This window comes from Mustelus asterias, chromosome 4, assembly GCF_964213995.1.
Source record: "Mustelus asterias chromosome 4, sMusAst1.hap1.1, whole genome shotgun sequence".
Lineage (NCBI taxonomy): Eukaryota > Metazoa > Chordata > Chondrichthyes > Carcharhiniformes > Triakidae > Mustelus > Mustelus asterias.
In genome coordinates this window covers 55,709,680-55,733,760 of record NC_135804.1, presented here as the reverse complement: position 1 = coordinate 55,733,760, position 24,081 = coordinate 55,709,680, and the positions used below count along the sequence as shown (strand labels likewise).

Genomic DNA, 24,081 nt, shown 5'->3' with positions numbered 1-24,081 from the left:
CAAATCAGAGAACAATTCCCCATGCTTCTGAAATGCTAACCTGGGCAGAAATGAATCCATTTACTCAGGATTTTGAATTTAGTGAAACTTACTGTAGCATTTAAATTTGAGATCTTCTCTCTTCCAACTTGCCCAAAGCTGCAAAATCACTGCTGGTGATGCCCATTTTAAGTTTTTGTACCCTCATCTATGACGCACAAATTGCTTCACACTTGTGCTTTGCAGAATGAACTGCAGGCTGATGAAGAACTACACTGGAGGTCAGGATTCTGCCATCCACGACTAAGGATTCTGAAGGTACTGGGGAACACTGTGCAAGGATCCAACCATCACAGCCTCCTTCAGCTACTCATCATTTCATTAATTTGCAGTACACATCTCTCCTCCAGAATTAGGTGTCAAGGTTCCCATGAGAAAAAAATTACTACTGCTTCTTACAGGTATTTGCAAATCTAACCGCATTTATCCTGCCAATGACAAATCATTCTGCGAGAACTAATCTGTGTGCCTTGTTGCTGCTGTTTTTGGTATAGACACCTCACTTCTCCTTTACTATATGTACTTTTTAGAACCCCTCTACGACTCAGCACTCCTCCTATGGCAGGAATTTCTATAGTTGCTGGCATGTTTTCCCAGTAGAATTCTTAGGGCACCGAGGTAGCACATTTTCTTTAAAGTAGAAAATGTGAAGACACTGTGCTTGCCATCATATGGAATAGAACCAATGAGAAATGGTTCCTCAAAACGATTCAGGAAAATCACTGATACATCCGATCATTCATTACCTGCTTGACATTAAGACTGAATGAAGAAATAGTTCTTGGGGAAGAAGGATGAGGGGGTGCAAACTGGTCAATGGTATTTCAGTGCAGTAGCCCCTGGGGCTAAAAATGCTTTCCAGCTCAGCTACATCATTTCAAAAGCATGGATAATACTTAATGTAGGACTGTAGCCTGACCAATGCTCTACACAGTGGTGTGCTTACTGATACAGAATCTCATTTCTAGTACAAAGTGTTGTTATAAGCCTTCCTCCCATTAATTGTTTTACTGGTATCTGTTGAGGTTTCTGAGTGTAGATGGCCTTGGGCAAGCTTTTCAGTCTGCATGAGTGAAAGAGTAAACACTGCAAGAGTAAACAAGATCTGTTCTACTGGTGCTCCTGTTTTCAATGTTATTATTGTTCTGCAGAGTTAGCTTTTGTTAAATTTCATCATTAATTTGTATGAAGTTCCTTCTTTTGAACAACACATTTTACTACCTTATTTGTGGTCTCCAGTCACCACACTTCCATTTAATTTAGTCTATTTTTCAGCAATTCAACAGCTTTTGTTGATTTCTTCCAATGGTTTGAGGTCTTGAAGCATCCATTACATCTCAAGATTCCCTTCCTTCTCTTTGGTTAGCAATAGATTGCTATTAATCACAAAAACTCCGGTTTTTGTCCATAAATTCACCATTTCACACTCGCCTTCTTTAAACCCAATTGGCAACTGCTTGTTCAGCTCCTCAAAGAGTACAAGTCCTCCTGAAGTGGTCACTCATCTTATAAAAAAAGTGTTATTTGTTGTAAGCTAAAGTTATCTGCACCCCAACACTAAGTCATTACGCCAACCTGAAAAGCATCAGGAACTGTTGCGCTTGCATGCTCTACCCACACTGCAGTAAGACCATAAGACATAGGAGCAGAATTAGGCCACTCGGCCCATCAAGTCTGCTCCACCATTCAATCATGGCTGATATTTTTCTCATCCCCATTCTCCTGCCTTTTCCCCATAACCCTTGACCCCCTTATCAATTCTTTTCTCCTGAATTCCTTATTGGACTTGTGACTTTCCCTGCAATTATGTCCACTCGTTTTGGTGTTCCTCCACAAGAGGAAATATCTTCACTACATTTACCCTGTCAAAACCTATCATAACTTCTATCAAAATTTATCTTAGCCTTCTCTTTTCTGAAGAGCAGCTCAGACTTTCCCAATAGCTACAATCCCACTGTTCTGGTACCATCTGTATAATTATTTTTTGAAAACACCATTTCCAGCATCCCTCTCTATCTCTCTCTTAAAGACATTCAATGACCTGGCCTCCACAGCCTTTTGCAGCAAATAGTTTCACAGATCCACCACTCTCTGGCTGAAGAAATTCCTCCTCATCTCTGTTTTAAAGGATCGTCCCTTTAGTCTGAGGTTGTGCCCTCTGGTTCTAGTTTTTCCTACTGTTTATAACATCCTTTCCACATCCACTCTATCCAGGCCTCGCAGTATCCTGTAAGTTTCAATAAGATCCCCCCTCATCCTTCTAAACTCCAACAAGTACAGACCCAGAGTCCTCAACCGTTTCTCATACGATAAGCTCTTCATTCCAGGGATCATTTTTGTGAACCTCCTCTGGACTCTTTCCAAGGCCAGCACATCCTTCCTTAGATTATGGGGCCCAAAACTGCTGACAATACTCCAAATGGGGTCTGACCAGAGCCTTATACAGCCTCAGAAGTACATCCCTGCTCTTGTACTCTAGCCCTCTCAACATGAATTTGCCTTCCTAACTGCCGACTGAACCTGCACATTAACTTTAAGAGAATCTTGAACAATAACTCCCAAGTCCCTTTGTCTTAGCACATGCACAAATTCTTCCAAGATAGTGAGTGCATACCATTTTGCTCCCAGGCTAGTTTAGCACTGCAAAAAGCCCAAGTTAATACTGCAACTTCAACCACTAAACAATATTTTTCTTTTGATTTATTGGAACAAGTTGGAAAAATTATGTGGAGAATTCTTACACAGCCTGGCAAGCTCAGTTAGTAAATAGGACTAATCCCAGAATCATGGCTTTGAGCCCCAAACTAGGCAATGACTTTTCTTATTTGATTCTAAACTTTGTTTTATTGATTTCTACCAATGGTGAAATTCCACATTTGGTTTTGGTTACCAGGAATGGCTCTCACCCAAAGCTGGAGGAAAAAATATCTATGTTTGCCATTAAAAGCACTTTGCTGTTAAAATATAGCATTCTTTTAAATTAACTCATTTGTTGTAAAGGACAGCCATAAGACACCAGTTTGCAAAAAAAAAATGCATTATTCAGCAACAGAAAGCAGAGCTGCACTTAAAAGCATCTTTCACTTTAAACAGCCTGACACTGCATCTGCGCAAGTGCAGTAAGTACTCCCCCTAGTGCTACAGCACAAATAAACAGTCTTTGTAAAAATACTGAAGAATAAAATGCAATTGTTTAGGATTGTAAATGTTGAAGAGCGCCGTTAGATCAGCATTTCCCAAATAACGTTTATAACAAATAGGCTATTATTTAACTTCATTGCAGTGTTAATGTAAGCCTACTTGTGGCTAATATGTTTTACTGGTCCGCACAAAGGCTTCTGAAGTCATCTTCTACAACTCTGTTGTGGGTCTATCACGAGCAACTGATTTGAAGGTACATTTGTTTGTAGAGACTAAATAAATCAGTGAAATTGCAATGAGTCAAATTTGGGTGAAATGAAATTCCAGTTATTTCGAAGTCATCAACCATTCTCACCTGAATTGCAATTTGATAGTAAGATGCCTGTGATAAGCAAAAATTCCACACTGGCATCCCTGATTATCCAAATTTGTCATATGATTGTGCCAGAGTGGAATTAGACCACACAGAAGTGCAATGTCATAGAGCCCGAGAAGGCTGCTGACCCGAGAGAGTGGAATGAATGATCGTTTGCTTGCCCACCTGTTTCTCTAGCCAATGCTATAATGCCTGTAGAGATGTTCTGGAACTTTGCACTGCAGCACAATAACACTTTGGTGAACTGCATCACGTGCATACGAATACTTATGCAGGAAACGATTATTGAACTTTTTCAGAGCCAGCTCCCGACATTTTTCAATGCAAAGCTCCGTCCTGTCACTAGGACAGCTAATTGTAAGGTGTGAACAAATTGAATAAAGACATTTACTGTTTTACAGTGTTTTCATATAGTATTTGAATCTGTTGTTTTTGACAGACTGCATTTGCAGGCATATCAGGTTAGATATAGAGATGCATTCATGTGGGAATGGGGACTCCTCAGCTATCACTTGATATCAACTTAGAAACTGATTCTCAGATTTAACTGAACATCAATTCTGTTGCGTGGGCATGAGAGATTTTTATGTATTTTGTATAGTGGGTTTTTTGCCAGTGTTAATACTCCACACAAATCACTTCCTACCTTACTTCACACTATCAGAACACTATTCCTTCTCCCTTCATGTTATTCAGCTTTCTCGCAAACCTATCCGTGCTACTCCTCCTTAACTACTCCTTGTGGCAAAACATTCCACATCACTCAATTCTTTTCTCCTGAATTCCTTATTGGACTTGTGACTTTCCCTGCAATTATGTCCACTCGTTTTGGTGTTCCTCCACAAGAGGAAATATCTTCACTACATTTACCCTGTCAAAACCTATCATAACTTCTATCAAAATTTATCTTAGCCTTCTCTTTTCTGAAGAGCAGCTCAGACTTTCCCAATAGCTACAATCCCACTGTTCTGGTACCATCTGTATAATTATTTTTTGAAAACACCATTTCCAGCATCCCTATATCCTTTTCTAACAAAGAGACCATAAGCATGTACAGTACTCCAAGTGTGGTCCAACAAAGGTTTCATACAGGTTTAAGATATCTTCTCTGCTTTTTAATTCTATTTTTCTAGAAATTCACACCAGCGCTTTGTTTGCATTTGTTCAACTTTGTTCCTTTTAATAAAAAAGTATAAAGTGCTGGAAAGACTCAACAGGCCTGGCAGCATCAGTGGAGAAAGAATTTGTGTTTCAAATTGACGCCCTTTCATCAGAACCAAGGGCTCATTCTTTTCATTCCACTCTTTTTGCTCCCCTACCCTATTTAGATCCCATTAAATGCAACATCAATGTTTTAATGACAATAAATAACAAAGTTGATGTAATGTGTATTCTTGTGCCTGAGATTTCCTTATGCAGCATGATGAACTTGACTGAATTGTTGAGGAGTGGTACCATGTAGAGGCGATTTGTGCTCTCACATATGGCTATCTAAAAGAGCAATCCAGTTATTCCCAACCTATACTCATTGTCCAATATATTTTTCAAATATTGATCATATTTTGACTTGGCTATTGCTATTGTTTCTGGTAGAAAATTCCACATGTACAGAATTATATATAAAAAATATTTCCCCTGACTGCCACAATGCTTTATAAACATGGCCATGAAACCATTGTTAATTGTTGTAAAATCCCAGCTGGTTCACTAATGTCCATTAGGGAAGAAAATCTGCCATCCATACATGGCCTGGCCTATAAACGATTCCAGATCCACAGCAATGTGGTCGATTATTTACTGTCCTCAAATAGCCTGGCAAGCCACTTAGTTCAAGGGGAATTAGGGATGGGTAATAAACATTCAGTGTGTGTGTGTGTGGGGGGATAAGTCTGCCAAAAAGATGGTGTATTTTCTAAGAAACAGGTATAATGGACTTGCCTCAGAGCCCAGCTTCTGAAATGCTACTTCCATTCAAGAGGTAGCAAAAAAGAGTGCTAAATACAAATTGCTTTATTTAAAAAGGGGGAATTACAATAATGAGTTGTTACAGAAAGTCATCCTGGACTAGTTCTAGAATCTAAAACTGCTAACCATAATGCTGTACATACAAGTTCACAGCTTTAGTCAGATTGGCCATCCTATGTTACTCAACATTAGTAAGCACTTGGATCACAAAAGCATTTCTTACTGCCAATGAGCATGCAATGATTCCCTGCAACTTTCCATGTGCTGAATGAGTTAACCATCTGAACACATCATGACCCATTCAGGTTCCAAACACGTAGGACTAAAAATATTAAAACAAGTCTCATTTTGCCTGATTACTTCAGTAATTAACCACGATTTGCATACCAACATGTTGACTTATTACAACAGCCACACCATGAAACCAAGAATTCAGCTCCTGAGGGCATTTGCATTCGCTCTAACTTTACAAAATACAGTACTTTCTTTTCAATCTACTTTCATTGTTTTCCCCTGCAGTTTATTCATTCTACAAGGTCAACAGTTTATTAGCCAATTATCAAGCATCTCTCACTAATAGTAACATATTGGAGCAGAAATTACACTTGGCAAGGTCAGTTTGGAGATCGAATTCAAAGCAAGAGAAACTCAAACAAAAACCAAACAAATACAACATAGAATATGCTTTAGGACATCTCAGAATACATGGTCCCAAGCCAGACATTGCTTATGAGGATTTAAATACTGCCCATTTAATCACACAAAATAGTTACATCAGCTAATACTCCAAAAATTATATTGTTCAACTTTGCTAACATAGGCAGGAAAAAAATAGTTTTATAAAGAAGACTTGAATCAATGAATAGTTTTATGTACAGAACAGTGAATTCCCTTGTTACACCTGCAATTGCTCACCTGTTATAGATCCAACTAAATTCTGTTTCACTAAATTTGCAGAATTCTCCTTGTATTATCCATAATAACTGGTGTAATGAGTTCCTATCCTCTCCTTGCCATTGACAGGATATTTTGAGAACGGGAAAGACAGCAAATGAAGTGGGAGGAGAAAAAAGACCAAACAGAAAAACATATTCTGTAACCAACGGACTGGTGAAAAATACTTTACACTGTTGCAGTGTTCAGTTTCTGCCAGTCAAGGTCACTCAAGCTTTTATGCAATTGAGGAATATCAACATGATAGTACCCTCCTCCACTTCAAGACTCAGTTCCCGGTGGTGTGGCTGTACCCAGTGAGCGTACATTGTGGTACAGTATTTTCACACTTTATAGATTATTAAACTTGAATCCTTCTCGCCTTCAGTGTATTTTAAAGAGACTTCAACTTAAATAGAACTCATGACATGCAAAATAGGTTCACATTAGAAATGGCAAAGAAAACCGAGTTGTGAACACAGTACTGCTGGTTCTTATTTCAGTTTCCCTACTTCTCACAGCAGAAATCAACTCTGTACAACTAGTTCAAATGGGGTATAAAGGAGTATTAAAAGTAAAATACAAAATGAACAAAATATGCAACATTTCTGGGGTAATCATAATTAATTGTAATTTTGATCAGGGATGAAATTAGATATTGGGGCACAACTTTGGGTGATTCAATTTGAAATGAAGCACTTAACTGCTGAGCTCAAGACTCTACTGCAAAGTGCTCTTAGGTCACAAATCAAAACATGCAGCATGAAATTGTTTCCAGATTCAAAGTAAATGGTGCAAAGAAACTTGTTTAGAAGTTAAAAGGTGAACCACTGGTCTTGGACAATACCCACAAGCTAAAGCAGAAAGCAACTTCCCCATAATTACGCTCCTTCAATATCTATTGCTTACACAAATACGTAACCATCTCACTGAAGAACTCTTTTTACACATTGCATAAACTCTCAACACCCATATCATCCAATTTGCACTACCTGCAGCTGACATTGGTTTGATTTTGTAGAAATTGCAACGGTCCACTGAACTTTCAAATGCTCATCAGTCAAATGGGCTCAGTCAAGTTGGGGCGGCACGGTAGCACAGTGGTTAGCACTGCTGCTTCACAGCTCCAGGGACCTGGGTTCGAATCTCGGCTCGGGTCGCTGTCTGTGTGGAGTTTGCACATTCTCCCTGTGTCTGCGTGGGTTTCCTCCGGGTGCTCCGGTTTCCCCCCACAGTCCAAAGATGTGCGGGCTAGGTTGATTGGCTATTCTAAATTGCCCCTTATAGTGTCCCGGGATGCATAGGTTAGAGGGGTTAGTGGGTAAATATGTAGGGATATGTGGATAGGGCCTGGGTGGGATTGTGGTTGGTGCAGACTTGATGGGCCGAATGGCCTCTTTCTGCACTGTAGGATTCTATGATTCTATAAATCAAATTACTCAAGTCTAGGTACAATTTAATGTTCTTATTTTTCAAATAATTATTCTCTTGAATGTTAGAATCTCTAACTTTCAGTGGGGTCAATCCTTTAACTTTTTTCCTTTCATTTTCCCAATCATAATCCAATCTTTTACCTTATCCAAACCTTCATTATCTTACAAAACTGAATTCCCTCAATCCCTTTCCCGAAATAAAATATATTTTTTCAGTGTGCCTCCATAGCTATAACTCTGATTATGAGCATAATTCTATTGAATCTTTACTGTACCTTTCACATGACTCTAAAATCCTTCCCACAAGGATTCTCCATGCTCAAGATTCTTGTTTAGGTAAATGTCCTCTCTCACTGTTTTGTTACCACACCCACATTCAACACTGAACTGCATCTGCCACTTATTTCCCCACTCAGAAGCAAATTGTGCTCCTGCAATCTTCCATTTATTGATGCTCAATACGGCAACATAAGTAAACTTCAGTGAAATTCCTTGTGTGCTTTTGATTACATCAGATAGAAAAAGCAAGAAATTTCAGCAGAAATTCCTTGGGCACATCGCTACCCATATCTTAAAAGGAACAGCTGTTCTCTACTACCTATTTTTTGCATAGCCATCTAGATTTGCACGATTGTAGTTTCTTTAACATCTATGATCATGATCAAACACTTGAGTGCCATCTTAAATAGCTTTAAAAATATAGGGATGGCATTCATCATAGAATCGGTTAAAGTGCAGTAGGCCGCCATTTGGCCCATCGTGTCTGCATGATCAACTCACCAACTTTCAGTCTCCCACTTTCTCCCCATAACCCTGAATATACTTCCTTTTTAAACAACAGTATAATTCCCTTTTGAATGCTTTAATTAAACCTGCCTCCACCACACTCATGCACAGCATTCCAGATCTTAACCACTCACTGCATGAAAACATATTTCCTCATCACTATTGTTTCTTATATTTACCCTGTAAATTGCCATTTTCTCAGAACACAACTAACTTTTAAACATGATCTACAACACAATGTATCCATTACAATTTCATGCCGACTGTCTCAGACTAGCCCAGGCTTTTTATATATTTTCTAATACCTGCCATATTATGGATCCTAGAGATCCACCCACAACCAAGGTAGCATTAAAAAATGCAAATTTGAAAATGTTTGCCTTTGTGAAACATAGTATAAGAATGATACACTGATATTCCACTGCAACTGCATCCATCTGTGTATTTATTTACAAATATTTAACGTATTCTACGATCAAACCCAGTTCTTGCTGACCTGAAATGAGTCATTCCCTTTTCTAGGAATCACCTAGTTCTGACAAAAACTGGATTACTGACTGTTGAAGCGGACTGATTTTTAACGAGACGGAGTACAGGAAAGAGATAGAAAATTTTGCAAAATGGTGTAACACCAAGATTGTCTCCCACAATGTCAGTAAAACGAAGAAGCTAGTCATTGACTTCAGGAAAAAGTGGAGGACATGCCCGCCTACATCAACGGTGATGATGTGGAGATAGTCGAGAGCTATCTGTCCTGGACCCTCCATGCCGATGCTATAATTAAGAAAGCTCACCAAAGCCTCTATTTTCTCTGAAGGCTACGGAAATTTGGCATGTCCACAATGACTCTCTCCAATTTTTACAGATGCACCATAGAAAGCCTCCTATCAGGTTGCATCACAGCTTATTCTGACCAAGACTGCAAAAAACAACTACAAAGGGTTGTGAAAGTAGCCCAGTATCACGCAAACCGATCTCTCATTCACTGACTCCATCTACATATCCCACTGCCTTGGAAAAGCAGCCAGCATAATTATGGAATGCATGCATCCTGGACATTCTCTCTTTCATTCTCCTTCATCGGGAAAAAGATACGTCTTTTCAGACTTTATCAACAGACTCAAGAACATCTTCCCTGCTTTCAGACTTTCGAATGGTCCCATCATATATTAAGCTGACTTTCTCTTCACCCTACTTGTAACTGCAATACTATATTCTGCACCCTATCCACCTCATCAATGGTATGTTTTGACTGCGCAAGAAACAGTACTTTTCACTCTACCCCAGTACATGTGACAATAATTCAAATCAACTAAAACTAAGTCATTTCTGGAGCTCAAGATTTAAATTTTCACTATCATAGAGAAACTACACAAGCTACTTTGGAATATCTTAATTGCCTTTATTAAAATGCTAAGAAATGAAGACAATGTCACAAAAATAAACTTGTATCGGTAGAAATGCTACTTTAGTTCCACAAAATGCTACGGATTTAAAGTTACATTAAAATGGCTGAAAAGTGCGGGATGAAAAATGAATTCAATCCACCAAATTCCATCCCTCACTTGTTACAATTCTCCTGGTTTTGCATACAACTTTGTTTTTATCACCCATGGCAGGCAGATTATTCCAATTAGTCACCTTTTATGCAAAAAGAGCATGGAGGAGGCTGGGATTGAAGCAGCTCTGGTCAGAACTGAATGGAGGAAACATAAATCACAGTGACATCATAGAACAAGGATTCACTTGGGGGTAAGTATAATGTTAAGCTTTTAATTTAAATTAATTAACCATTAAGTTCAACTCCATCAACTAGTATAAAAACTGAAGTCAATTTGTTAATTTATCAGTGTTCCAATTAATCAAATTCGGGAGAAGTTAAAATTAAATAGCAAGACATTGTAACTTGAAAAGGGTCGGAATTTCTCAGTTAATTAAAATCCGAGGAATAAAGATAATAAGAGCTAAGAAAAGCATTTAAGTTAACTCCCTACAAATAAAGTGATGTCAGTATAAGGGAAACAACTGATTGGTGTATCAAGTTAAGTCTTCAGCTTATTCCTGATTAGTTAGTTAATAGTCTGGATAACATGGCAGGATAGGGCACCACGGTCCCATGGATTGCATATCCTGTTCTACATAGGAATTCCAGGATACTTTCAATATGCTGTGCAGGGAGTATCAGCTGAAGCTCAGGTTTTGGAGCTTGAACAGCAGCTGGAGTCCCTATGCTGTGTCCACAAAGCTGAGAGTTTAATGGATAACACAATTCTGCAGATCATCACCTCCTCTTTCACTGACTTTTTATCCAGGAATAGTTAGTGCCCAGTCCTGCCTTTTTTGAGCCAGATTTCTGTTGTCACCAAAATATCACATTCCCACATGGTTATCTGTGCCTGCAGTTCAACAACCTTATTTACCACAAACTGTGTGTTCACATATAGGCACAGTAAACCTAAATTAGGGCCAAGGTATACAGGCAGCAAGGATGTGGTTGACCACATGCAGTCAAAGAGGACAAAACAGTTAGCCCAGGAACCTCTGAACGCTGGTGGAAAGTGATGATCCCTCTCATGAGTGCAGCTAGAGCCAAGTCCAAATCACCAAAGATAGCTTGGCTATACAAGGATGCAGGAAGAAGATTCGGAAAACAATACTAGTTGGGGATTCTATTAGTTAGAGGAACAGATAAGACTTTCTTTGGTCAAAGACATGAATCCAAGATGGCACAATGGTACCAAGACCAAGGATGTCACTAAGATGCTGCAAAGCTCTGACGAAGGGTCATCCAGACTCGAAACGTCGGCTCTATCCTCACTCCACGGATGCTGTCAGACTGCTGAGATTTCCCAGCATTTCCTATTTTTGTTTCAGATTCCAGCATACACAGTATTTTGCTTTTATATTGAGGGGAGACATTGAATCACCAGCACTCATGTTCCATATTGGTACCAACAATATAGAAAGAGGGTCCTGCAGTTAGATTTTAGGAAGCTACAAAAGATAACAGCAAGTAGGACCTCAAAAGTCATAATTTCCAGATTATTCCTGGTGCCACATGCTGGTGAGTACAGAAACAGGAAGAAGCAAATTAATGCTCGACTACAGAAGTGGTACTGGAAAAAGGGCTTTAGATTCCCGCAAAATTAGGACTGGCCTTGGGAGAGATGGGACCTGATCAGGTCGAGTGGGTTGCACCTGAGCAGGGCAGAGATCAACGTCCTTGTGGGGCAATTTGCTAGTACTATTGGGAAAGATTTAAACCGAGTTGGCAGAGAGATGGGAACCGGTAAGTAACATTAGAGAAGGAAAACAAAATGCACAAAAAAATTGAGATAGATAGCACCAGATAATGACATAATAAGGTATCAGTTGAGGACAGAATTGAGGGAATGCAATGAGACTTTGCCTATATTTGAACACAGTTTGTGGTAAAAAAGGTTGGTGAGCTGCCAGCATGGATAGCCATGTGTGAATATGATATTTTGGTGATAACAGAAACCTGGCTCAAAAAAAAGACAGGACTGGGCACTAACTATTCCTGGACACAAAGTCAGTGAATGAGGAAGTGGATGGGATACTGAGTGGGTTAAAGATTGATAAAAGTTATGAGAATGGTTGGCTATACTTAAAACTGATATGTTACCAGAACCAGATCAGATGCATCTGAAAATTGCACTGGCCACAATTTTCTAATGTTCCTTAGATACGGGGTGGTGCCAAAGGACTGGAGAATTGCAAACGTTACGCTCCTTTTCAAAAGGAGTTGGAAGGATAAGCCCAGCAACTATAACAAGTCAGCTTAACCTCAGTGGTATAAAAGCTTTTAATGATAAGATGGTGCAAATTGTCACTTGGATAAATGTAAATTAATCAAAGTAAGTCAGCATGACTCAATGGGAAAATCATGTTTCATCAGCTTGAGTTTTTTGATAAGGTTCATATAGTCGATGTGGTGTATGGGCACTTGAAAACGACATGCCACATAATAGGCTTGTAAGCAAAGTCAAAATCCATAGAATAAAAGGGACAATGGAAGCATGGATACAAAGTTGACTGAATCATAGAATCCTTACAGAGCAGGAGGCGGTTATTTGGCCCATCGAGTCTGCACCGTCCACAATCCCACCCAGGCCCTATCCCCATAACCCCACTTATTTACCCCGATACGAAAGGGGCTATTTAGCATGGCCAATCAGCCTAACTTGCACATCTTTGGACTGTGGGAGGAAACCGGAGCACCCGGAGGAAACCTATGCAGAAACGAGGAGAATGTGTAAACTCCACAGACAGTGACCCGAGGCCTGAATTGAACCCGGGTCCTTGGTGCTGTGAGGCAGCAGTGCTAGCCACTGTGTTGTCATAATAAAAATAATAATAATAATAATAGGAAACAGAAGTGAAGTAGTGAACCCAGAAAAAGGAAGTATATAATGGGGCTCCCCAGGGGTCAGGTAGGGCCTCTGCTTTCCTTGATCGAGATTGATTACCTAGACTTGGGTGTACAAATTGTGTCGGTGACACAATACTTACAACTATGAACTGTGAAAAGGATACTGAGAAATTTCAAGGGGGCCTAGGCTAGTAGAACGGACTGACAGTTGACAGGTGAAATTTAATGGGAAGAAGTGATGCATTTTGGTAGGAAGAATAAGGAAAAGCAATACATATTAAAGGAACAATTCTAAAAAAGGCATACAAGAACAGAAGGACTTGGGGGTACATATGCACAACTCATTGAAAGTGGCAGATAAGAAAGGGACAATGTTAGGAAAGTTGTAAAGGATTAGACTGAACACATAAAAGATCTGAGAATGATTCCAGGGATGAGGGATTTCACTTAGACGGACAGATCGGAGATGGGTCATTCACCTTAAGAAGGTGGAGATAACATTTGACGGAGGTGTTCAAAATGACGAACAGCAAGGACAGAGTAGACAGGAGGGTCGAGAACCAGAGTACACCAATTTAAGGCAAATGGCAAAAGAACCATGGGCAAAAAAGTGGTTAGGATCTGGAATGTACTGCAGGCAGATCCAATCGATCATTATCTTGAGGAAAAGAAAATTACAAGGCTACAAGTGAAAAGGTGGGTGAAGTTTTAAGTTTATTTATTAGTGTCACAAGTCAGCTTACATTAACACTGCAATGAAGTTAGTGAAAGATACCCAAGTGGGACGAGCTGTATGGACCTGACAGACTGAATGGCCTCCTTCTGTGCTGTAATGATTCTATGATTATTATCCAATTTAAGTTTATATTTTGCTATTTCATATTTATGATCATTGCGACTATATTCATAATTCTAAAATAATGTATTCAATACAGCTAATATATTTGTATTATTCCATCTGTAAAAATGACTAAGAGGAGGCAGAGGCATAGTGATATTACCACTGGACAAGTAATCCAGAGAACCAGGCAAGATCTAGGGACCCCAGTTCAAATCCCACCAGGGCAGACAGTGAAATTTGAATTCAATGAAAAATATGGAATTAAAATGTCCAACGATGACCATGAAACCATTGTCGATTGTCATTAAAAACCCATCTCATAGATCATAGAAACCCTACAGTGCGGAAGGAGGCCATTCGGCCCATCGAGTCTGCACCGACCACAATCCCACCCAGGCCCTACCCCCACATATTTACTTGCTAATCCCTCTAACCTACGCATCTCAGGACTCTAAGGGGTAATTTTTTTTTTTTAACCTGGCCAATCAACCTAACCTGCACATCTTTGGACTGTGGGAGGAAACCGGAGCACCCGGAGGAAACCCACGCAGACACGAGGAGAATGTGCAAACTCCACACAGACAGTGACCCGAGCCGGGAATCGAACTCGGGACCCTGGAGCTGTGAAGCAGCAGTGCTAACCACTGTGCTACCGTGCCGCCCCAATCTGGTTCACTAATGTCTTTTAGGGAAGGAAATCTGCCATCCTTACCTGGTTTGGCTGGCCTACATGTGACTCCAAAACCACATCAATGTGGTTGACTCCCAAATGCTATTTGAAATGGAGGGAGTTAGTAATGGACAATAAACGCTGTCCAGCCAGCGACACCCACACCCCACAAATGAATTTTTAAAAAGTCTCTCCATGTAGTTCATTAAAATACACTTGGCAAAAATGACCTTCCGGTCTCAACATCGCATTCAACAATTTCAGATGATTTTCTCTACCCCATGTTTTAATTTTTTACTGTTTGCTATCTTTTTATTTCTTTATTGTCTTTCTTCATTTTTCTTTCCCCCACTTCCCTTACCTTTTCTTTCCCCCGCTTCCCCTTTTTTACATTCTATCTCTGTTCCATTCCTCCCTCCTCCCCCCTAACATCTTCATCTGTCACAGCTTACAGCTTCTCTGCCGTTTGGCCATTCACACCCTTTATTCTCTGTGGGCAGCTATTAGCAGTCTTTTCCCCTGGTTTCTATGGCTATGACTCATCTTTCATTCCCTCCCCCCTGCAGTATATCTCCCACTCTCTATGCCTTGTAGCTTTGACAAAGGGTCATCTGGACTCGAAACCTCAGCTCTTTTCTCTCCTTACAGCTTACAGATGCTGCCAGACCTGCTGAGATTTTCCAGCATTTTCTCTTTTGGTTTCAGATTCCAGCATCTACAGTAATTTACTTTTATCCAGTGTTTAACTCACTGCCACTTTTCTTCCAAGAATGCCTACCCTGGAGAAGTACTGTTCTTCTCTCCAACAGGATTTCCGTATATTTCGCCCCCCCCCCCATCCACTTTCACTACTTTCCATTTCTGTATGTAGGACAAGGTATTTACCAAGACTCGCTTCCATAACCACATTTCCTTCCTCAGTGACTGTCTTCGTCTCCTTCTTATTCCACATGGATTTCAACTCAAATTCCACTCCGCATGCAACCTCCAGGATTACAGGTACCTCCAGGATATACAACATTCTTCGAACAGCTGTTATTGCCGCATCCTGAAAGTCACACAGTTCCATGCGCCGCCACATGAAGACACTCGACATCTCTCTCCAGCAACACCGTCTTACTCTCTCAAAGTTGTCCCTGCCCCCAGTTTCATTTCATCCTCCGCATCATTCGACGTCTCAACAAAAAACTTTTCTTGTTTCTTGCAGGTGTAAAGGAACGCAAGCTTCAACAACTTACCAACACCACTGCACATCCCAGGCCCTCCACCAGTTTCAATCCCTTGACCTCCATCTCTTCTAGCCCCAGCCCTCCGTGCCGACGTCTTTGGGCAAGAATCCTCCCATCTTTCAAACTTTTTATTGGGAACTGTTGGTGGGACATTGGCCGTCTCAATTCCTCTGCCCCCCTCGAACTTACCGCCCTTCGCTCCCTCGGGTACAACCCTGATATTGTCATCACATCTGCTGACAGAGGGGGTGCTGTTGTCGTCTGGCGTACTGAACACACGCACACACACCTTCCAACCTCAGTCTCCCAACCCCGGACAGCCCACTTCTATCTACTTCCCAAAATCCACAAAAAGGACTGTCCTGGTAGGCCCATTGTGGCAACGTACTCCCCTGCCTCACTGAACTTATTTCCTTTTACCTTAGCTCCACCCTCACTCCCCTGTCCATTCCCTTCCCACCTACATCCGGGATTCCTCTGATGCCCTGCGTCATATTGACAGCTTCCAGTTCGCAGGCCCTAACTGCCTCCTATTTAACAAGTATGTGCAATTTCTCTACACCTCCACCAGGACAGCCTGAGAGCTCTTCGCTTCTTTCTTGAAAAAAGGCTTGAACAATTCCCATCTATCACCACTCTCCTCTGCCTGGCTGAACTTGTTCTATCTCTCAACAACTACTCCTTTGACTCATCCCACTTTCTCCAAACCAAAGGAGTAACAATGGGTACCCACATGGGTCCTAGCAATGCTGGTCATTTTATGCGGTATGTGGAACATTCCTTGTTCCAGGCCTAAATAGGTCCCCTCCCACAACTTCTTTACCAGTACATCGACGACTATTTTGGTGCCGCTTCATGCTCTTGTCCAGACCTCAAAAAATTCATCAACTTCACTTCCAGTTTCCACCCCTCCATCGCCTTCACCTGATCCATCTCAGACATTTCCCTTCCTTAACCTTTCTGTCTCCATTTCCTACAATAGACTACCAATATCCAGTACAAGCCCACTGACTCCCACAGCAATCTGGACTACAGCTCTTCACACCCCACATCCTATAAGGACTCCAGCCCTTTCTCTCAGCTCCATTGTCTGTCGCATTTGTTCCAATGATGCCACTTTCCAAAATGGTGCTTTTGATATGTGCTTCTTTTTCCTCAACCGTGGATTCCCATCTACAGTTGTCGACAGGGCCCTCAACAGCGTGCAGCCCATCTCCTACGTCACGACCCTCACCCCCTCCCCTCCCACAACAGGATAGAGTTTCCCTTGTTCTCACATTTCACCCCACCAGCCTCCGCATGCAAAGCATAATCCTCCCCCATTTTCGCCAATTCCAGCGTGATGCCACCACCAAACACATCTTCCCTTCACCCTGTCAGCATTCTGCAGAGACCATTCTCTCCGGGATAACCTACTCCACTCCTCCACTATATTCAACACCTCTCCTGTAACTCATGGCACCTTCCCATGCAATCGCAGAAGGTGTAACACCTGTCCCTTTACCTCTTCTTTGCTCACCATCCAAGGTCCAAAAAATTCATTCTGGGTTAAGCAGCGTTTCACTTGCACCTCTTTCAACTTGATGTATTGCATTCGCTGCTCCCAATGTGGTCTCCCCTATATCGGAGAGATCATTTTGCTGAACAACTTCAGTCTGTGCACAATCAGGACCCTGACCTTCCTGTTGCTTGTCATTTTAACATATGATCCTGCTCCCATGCCCATGTGTGTCCTTGGCTTGCTGCAATGTTCCAATGAAGCTCAACACAAGCTGGAAGAACAGCATCTCATCTTCCGGCTAGGCACTTTACAGCCTTATACCAGTCTCAACATTAAATTCAACAACTTCAGATGATTGCTCTACCCCACCTTGGCCCCCTTTGTTTTTATTCTATTTTGTTTAATTTTTTACTGTTTTCTACTTTTTATTTCTTTATTGGCTTTCTTCATTTTTCTTCTCTTTCCCCTGGTTTCTATGGCTATCATCTTTCATTCTCTCCCCCTGCAGTATAAATATCTCCCACTCTCTATGCCTTTTAGTTTTGACAAAGGGTCATCTGGACTTGAAACATCAGCTCTTTTCTCTCCTTACAGATGCTGCCAGACTTAGAACATAGAAAAGCTATAGCACAAACAGGCCCTTCGGCCCACAAGTTGCGCCGAACATGTCCTTAACTACTAGGCTTACCTATAACCCTCTATCTTACTAACTTCCATGAACTTATCCAAATGTCTCTTAAAAGACCCTATCGAATCCGCCTCCACCACCACTACTGGCAGCCGATTCCACGCTCCCACCACCCTCTGAGTGAAAAACTTACCCCTAACATCTCCTCAGCACCCTAAACCTGTGACCTCTTGTGGCAACCATTTCAGCCCTGGGTAAAAGCCTCCGAGAATCCACACTATCAATACCCCTCAACATCTTATACATCTCTCACCTCTCATCCTTCGCCTTTCCAAGGAGAAAAGACCGAGCTCTCTCAACCTATCCTCATAAGGCATGCCACCTAATCCAGGCAACGTCCTTGTAAATCTCCTCTGCACCCTTTCTATGGCTTCCACATCCTTTCTGTAATGAGGCGACCAGAACTGGGCACAGTACTCCAGGTGGGGTCTGACCAGGGTCCTATACAGCTGCAGCATTATCTCCGATTTCTAAACTCAATTCCTCTATTGATGAAGGCCAGTATTCCATACGTCTTCTTAACCACAGCCTCTACCTACGACGCTGCTTTGAGCATCTTATGAACCCAGACCCCAAGATCCTTCTGATCTTCCACACTGCCAAGCGTCTTACCCTCAATATTATATTCTTTCATCCTATTCGACCTGTCAAAATGAACCACCACACACTTATCTGGGTTGAAGTCCATCTGCCACTTCTCTGCCCAGTCTTGCATCTTATCTATGTCTCATTGCAACTGCTGACATCCCTCTACACTATCCACAACACCACCAACCTTGCTGAGATTTTCCAGCATTTTCTCTTTTGGTTTCAAAATAATAATACTTGGCCTTCTCAGTACTCTCACCAATGTTTGCAAATCTTGTTTATATCCCAATTACCAGAAGTACTTGCAGTACTCATTGTCGTCCAACAGGTACACTATAGATTCAGCAAAATCCCAACTGTTTATATCCATTGTTCCGGCTATATAGCTAATTATTTTAAATTTGGCTAATTACTTCACCATACTGTAAACATTTAGCACATTTGAGCAAATATTCAGACAGTATAAAACAATTCCCAGTTCATTTTAAAAACATTAAAAAACACCTATATAGCACTGTGCAGTCTAGAATATCTGGATTTCTCCCACTCACAAGAATGTCGGGACAAGTTTCTTACCTTGCCTGCATCACGCTCAAAGTCTACATACTCCCGTGTGGGTGTCTGTCGCTGTTCTCCATGCCAATTTGCCGGAAAAAATTGCAGAGATAGATTGGTTCCAGAGGCCACAAAAGCCTTTCAGAAAAATCAATAGAAACTGTATTAGAGAACAGGACTTTAAATAAATTATGCAGTCATTTATTTTTTACATCAGTGCTACGTCCCGAGGTTATAGTCTGCCAGGCGGCACTGTATACTTCAAACTCTGAAATTACATGATAAAACATGGACTCATCATTTCTGAAGTGTACAGTTACAGGCATCTGATTCTTCTTTGACACACAGCCCAGAATATGTCGATAGCATGGGATACTGCACTAATCAATAAGCCAGGCATTAGTTAACTTAGTCACTGCCCAGAATAATTATGCATTTTGTAAAGCTAAACATACAATGACAATTATTTCCACCAAGACAAGATCAAATGAAATCAGGAAGGGAGACTTTTATAATACTAATAGCAATCAGTTATGCACCCCTTCAATGAATGTTATGGGATTGAATTTGGTATTACAGCATGATCTGTGCAGTGCAAATGTCAAGCTGTCCAGTGGGGGGTGGGGAGAGGGGTAGGGGGTTTGACGGGAAGGTAGAGAGCATGCTGCAAAGTTGGGAAGAGAAATGACAGTGAAAGAAAATGTAGAAGGACGAGCCATAAAACAAATGTACAAAATAACCAACATGTTTCAAAGAGACCAAATCTCTGCATCAATTCTTCAACACAGGAATACAAGTGCTGTATCCTGTGCTCAATTTTGGATTGGAGTCTGCCCAGGATTCATTTTAGCAAACTATATTTACACATGTAACATCAACTGAATCTATTTAATGCATTGATGCTTCTACAAGTCTGCCCCATAAATAGTTGCTATTATTTTTTAAAATCAGATCATAAAACAGCTAACGAACAGACTTGCCATTGTGCAAAAATAGAGGAAAGGCCAAACACAAGATTTACAGAAAATGCTGTAAATACGCAGGTCTGGCAGAATCTGAAGCGAGAAACTGAGTTAACCTTTCAGGTCAAATGACCTTTCATGCTTTTGTTTCTAATGAAGATCATCAACCTGAAACATTCACCCCATTTCTCTCTCCATAGATGCTGCCAGACATGAACATCCACTGTATTTTGTTCTTGGCAAAATATTTACTATCCCCTCATCTAAAAAGGAGAAATGGCCTTCCTTAACTGCTTGATGGAAAACGTTAGATTAAAAATGGCAAACATTCCAACTAAAAGCTTGTGAATTTCAATGATGAATGGCTCAGAAGAGCAGTGCAGTACACGGAACTTCGTCATTCAATGTTACAGATCAGAAAGATACAGGGGGATGAGTTTTTGATTGCAACCATGTTAGAAAGTTGCAATGGACTCCTTTTCACAGTCCAATAGCCAGATCAAAAAGATGACAGCTGTTGGTCCCCACAGATGGGGAATGGTATATAGTCTAGGTGAGGAAACATCATTGAAAGTTAAAAACCATATTTTACCTCTGGAATAGCAAAGTTATTCTTTACATGGACCATCCTGACAGCTTACAGTCAAAGTTTTTGAGGCATGCCTCAGATTGACATAGTAGGAGTGTTCATATTTGATCCTGATGTGATGGATTATCTGATCTCAGCTGCAACCGTGGTAAGGGTGTTACCATTTTATTTTAATTCATTCATGGAATTTGGGCAGAGGGCAGCATTTTTTGGCCATCCCCAAATGCCCTTAAAGCCCTTCATTGCTACACTCTATTGATGAAGCTATTCCCATTATAATTAGGGAATGAGTCCCAGAAGTTTGATGCAGCAACAATAAAGGAAGTGATACATTTCAAAATCAGTATGGTATTTAACATGGAGGTAGTGTTCCCACATGCATGTTGCCCTCATCTTTCTCGGTGGTAGAAATCATTTAGCTTGGGAGGGGCTATTAAGAAACCTCAGCAAATTGGTGTGGTACATCTTTTAGATAATTCCGCCTTAGCCATGGTACAGTGCTTTGTTCTGGGTGACTTTTAGTTTCAACAGGTGTTGGAGCACCACTCATCCTGACAAGCTTGGAGCATTCCAGCACACTCCTAGTTTGTGCCTTTTAGATAGTGGAAAGGCTCTGGGAAATTAGGAGGAAAATCATTTTTCACAGAATGCCCATCTTCCCACCTGTTCTCGCAACCACCACGTTTATGTGGCTGGCCCAGTTAAGTTTCGAGTCTATGGTGATCCCAGAGAGACAATGGTAATGTCATTCACTGTTGGGATATATTAACTGCTTGACACATGGCACGAATGTTAATTTTCCAAAACACCCAGCGATAGAAGAGAAACACTGCAGAGTGGAACTTTTATCATAAGTTGTCATTCAAGCAGAGTCCAAATGGTCTCAAAAGGGAATTAATTAATTTTTAAAAAACAATCAGATTTAAAGCACATGGAAGCATGGGATTAGGCTAGGTGGCACACTTATAGAAAGCATAAGCATTGATTTGATGGGTTACACTGTGTACTGTGACAATATGATTACTATTGCAGCAATCCCTACTGGAATGTTTATGTACAAATGCTACAAGATGACAAGATTGTGCTTGGCCAAGATATCCTCCACAATCAGACAGCCTGTCAGTGCTGCTTGTAACCTCAAATATGACTGGGATACGGATGATTGGATTCAACCTAATGAAGGAATCCGCATTTAAGAAAGTTATGAAAATGTGTTCATGCAAGAAAGATTTCACATTTGTGAAACTTTATTTTACCCAGAATTTCATAGAGGTTGACTAAATATCCTATGGTATGCAAGTAAATTGAGCATAAAATAACCATATATTGTAAAATAGGTTATTTTGACTTACTTTCTCAAATTTCATCAATTTATCATAAAAACTTATGCAGATCTTAGTGGCAGCAATGAGGCCCAATTGATACCAAGCTCCCTACCAAAATTTCCTATTCCCTGTAAATTCCCCAATGTTAGCAGTGCTTGAATCAAAATGACACTTAATTCACAAGTTCCCTCTGGACATGAATACAGCCACAGAATCAGGTCTATATAACTGCATCCCAGCACTGTCAAAAAAGTACATTTCTGAGATAAATTTATCTGAGCTAATGAAACACTTGCCTGGGGTGAAATCTTGCTTGCCTGTATCAGTGCTTGAGAAATATACTTTTAAATATGCTTTGTGAACGGAATTAAGATTTGATGACCCTTATGCATCTGCAAACATTAAATAAAGACAAAGAAGTGGAGCATAAAGGTCTAAAAGTTATGCAATGCCACTGAATTCAAACAAATAATATTCGAGTCTCCAATTATTTTTCTGCATGAGGGAAGCTGCCATTCCCAAGAGGACCAAAAAAAATGTTTGGCAGCTCCAAATGTAATTCATATTGACAGATCAGTCAGGAGAAAAAGCATTTGCTCAGTATCTTAATTATCCAGTTTCATCCTTAGGAGGTAGCTCATTTAAACTAATTCATTGCAAAATAGGCCAATGTGAACTTTATCCCATCCGGGACTGTACTGTGCCCACCTAATTCCAGATGCAAAATTTAGATGTCATGAGTTTTTTAAAAATACATCTCTTGGTCAAAGAATATTATCGTGAAAGATCAGAAATATAAACGTTAAATGCTGCGGACATACAGCATCCGAAAAAAAGGTTAACTCCACTGGCATACTGACGGAGAATGCCACCCAAACCACTAGTTCACCTGCCTTTTGCCTTCTCTGCATGCTGGCTACCCGTTTCAACGTTTACTTCATTCTATGTCAAGTGACAATGTAGAGAAGCCGTGTGGGTTGACTGCCTGACTCTTGGGGCAGTTTTATGGGTGCCGCTCCTCGCCAAGCTATTTGATGTCAGGTATTGTCTGCGTTTTGTTGGCGCCGATAACAAAGTGAGGATGAGTTTTAGTACTCACAATCTCAGACCTGCCGTCCCTGCACGCGTTCTGAAACCGCATCTGTCTCTCGTCGTGCGGCCGGTCGCGGAAACCTGTGTATTTAATCTGTGAGGGAAAGATAATCAGATAAAAAGTTAAAACGGTCGCCTGTGCGAGAGGGCGCCCCGGCGGCACTCGGGAACCCTCCCCAACGCCTCTCCCGAGACCGGGGGAAAACTTTCGACCTCAGCATTGAGAGCACCAGGCCATATGTTCTCCGGCCCCGGCCTCTCCTCCCACATACACCTCCTCTCAGCCGAGCGGCAACTCGGGTAAACTTTCCCCGCGCAGCGCACTCCACCCTCCCAGTCCGCTCCAGCCGAGCCCGGCTTCTCACCTCGCATTCCCGGCTAAGTTTGCGGAAGAACTCCTCGTTCTCGAACTTGCTCCTCTGATCGGGGACAACTCGCGGCATCTTTCCCGGTTCTCTCGCTGAGTGTCCGACTCGCTGCTGCCGGCTCGAGCTCCCTCACTCACTGGCGCGCACTCACTTCCTCCAAGCTCGCGGGCAGCACCTCTCGCGCTCTCACTTCCTCCCCCGGGAACTTCACTCACTGCACCATTCACAGACAGCGGGCGCCAGCAGCACGCAAGCGCACACTCGCCCCGCCCTCCCTTGATTTACATACATCCCGCAACGCGCAGCTTTTCATTGGACTGCTCAGCACAGCTATTAGTCTATATCGAAGGGATCGGAAACGGTCGTAATTTGACGATGTTTGCCGAACGCTCTAGCAGGCAGTGCGGCGCCGAACAGACTCGGAAGTGGCCAGCGGGAACTCGGTGCTGACATGTTCCGCTCATTCCTGGCATACCCCGCCACAGCACAAAGTATTCATGCACTAACACGATAACTTGCAAAGAGCAGCAACATGCATTCTGCATAAACTAATAAAAGAATCCATTTAATGGGACTGCAGTCTCCAAAGCTAACTCCAATTACACCT

General features: G+C 41.4%; 1 protein-coding gene across 3 annotated transcripts in view; it reads right to left on the bottom strand.

Annotated features, from left to right (window-relative positions):
- cbfb (core-binding factor subunit beta) overlaps positions 1–23,718 on the bottom strand; it is a 95,097-nt gene extending 71,379 nt beyond the window's left edge. For all 3 annotated transcript variants that reach the window (XM_078211069.1, XM_078211067.1, XM_078211068.1), the window contains exons 1-3: positions 23,472–23,718; positions 23,114–23,200; positions 19,160–19,276 (exon numbers count right to left, since the gene is read on the bottom strand). In XM_078211069.1, the coding sequence (XP_078067195.1) occupies positions 19,160–19,276; positions 23,114–23,200; positions 23,472–23,549 (282 nt within the window). In that variant the 5' untranslated portion in view covers positions 23,550–23,718. The remainder of the gene's footprint in view (positions 1–19,159; positions 19,277–23,113; positions 23,201–23,471) is intronic.
- Between the last annotated feature and the right edge of the window lie 363 nt (positions 23,719–24,081).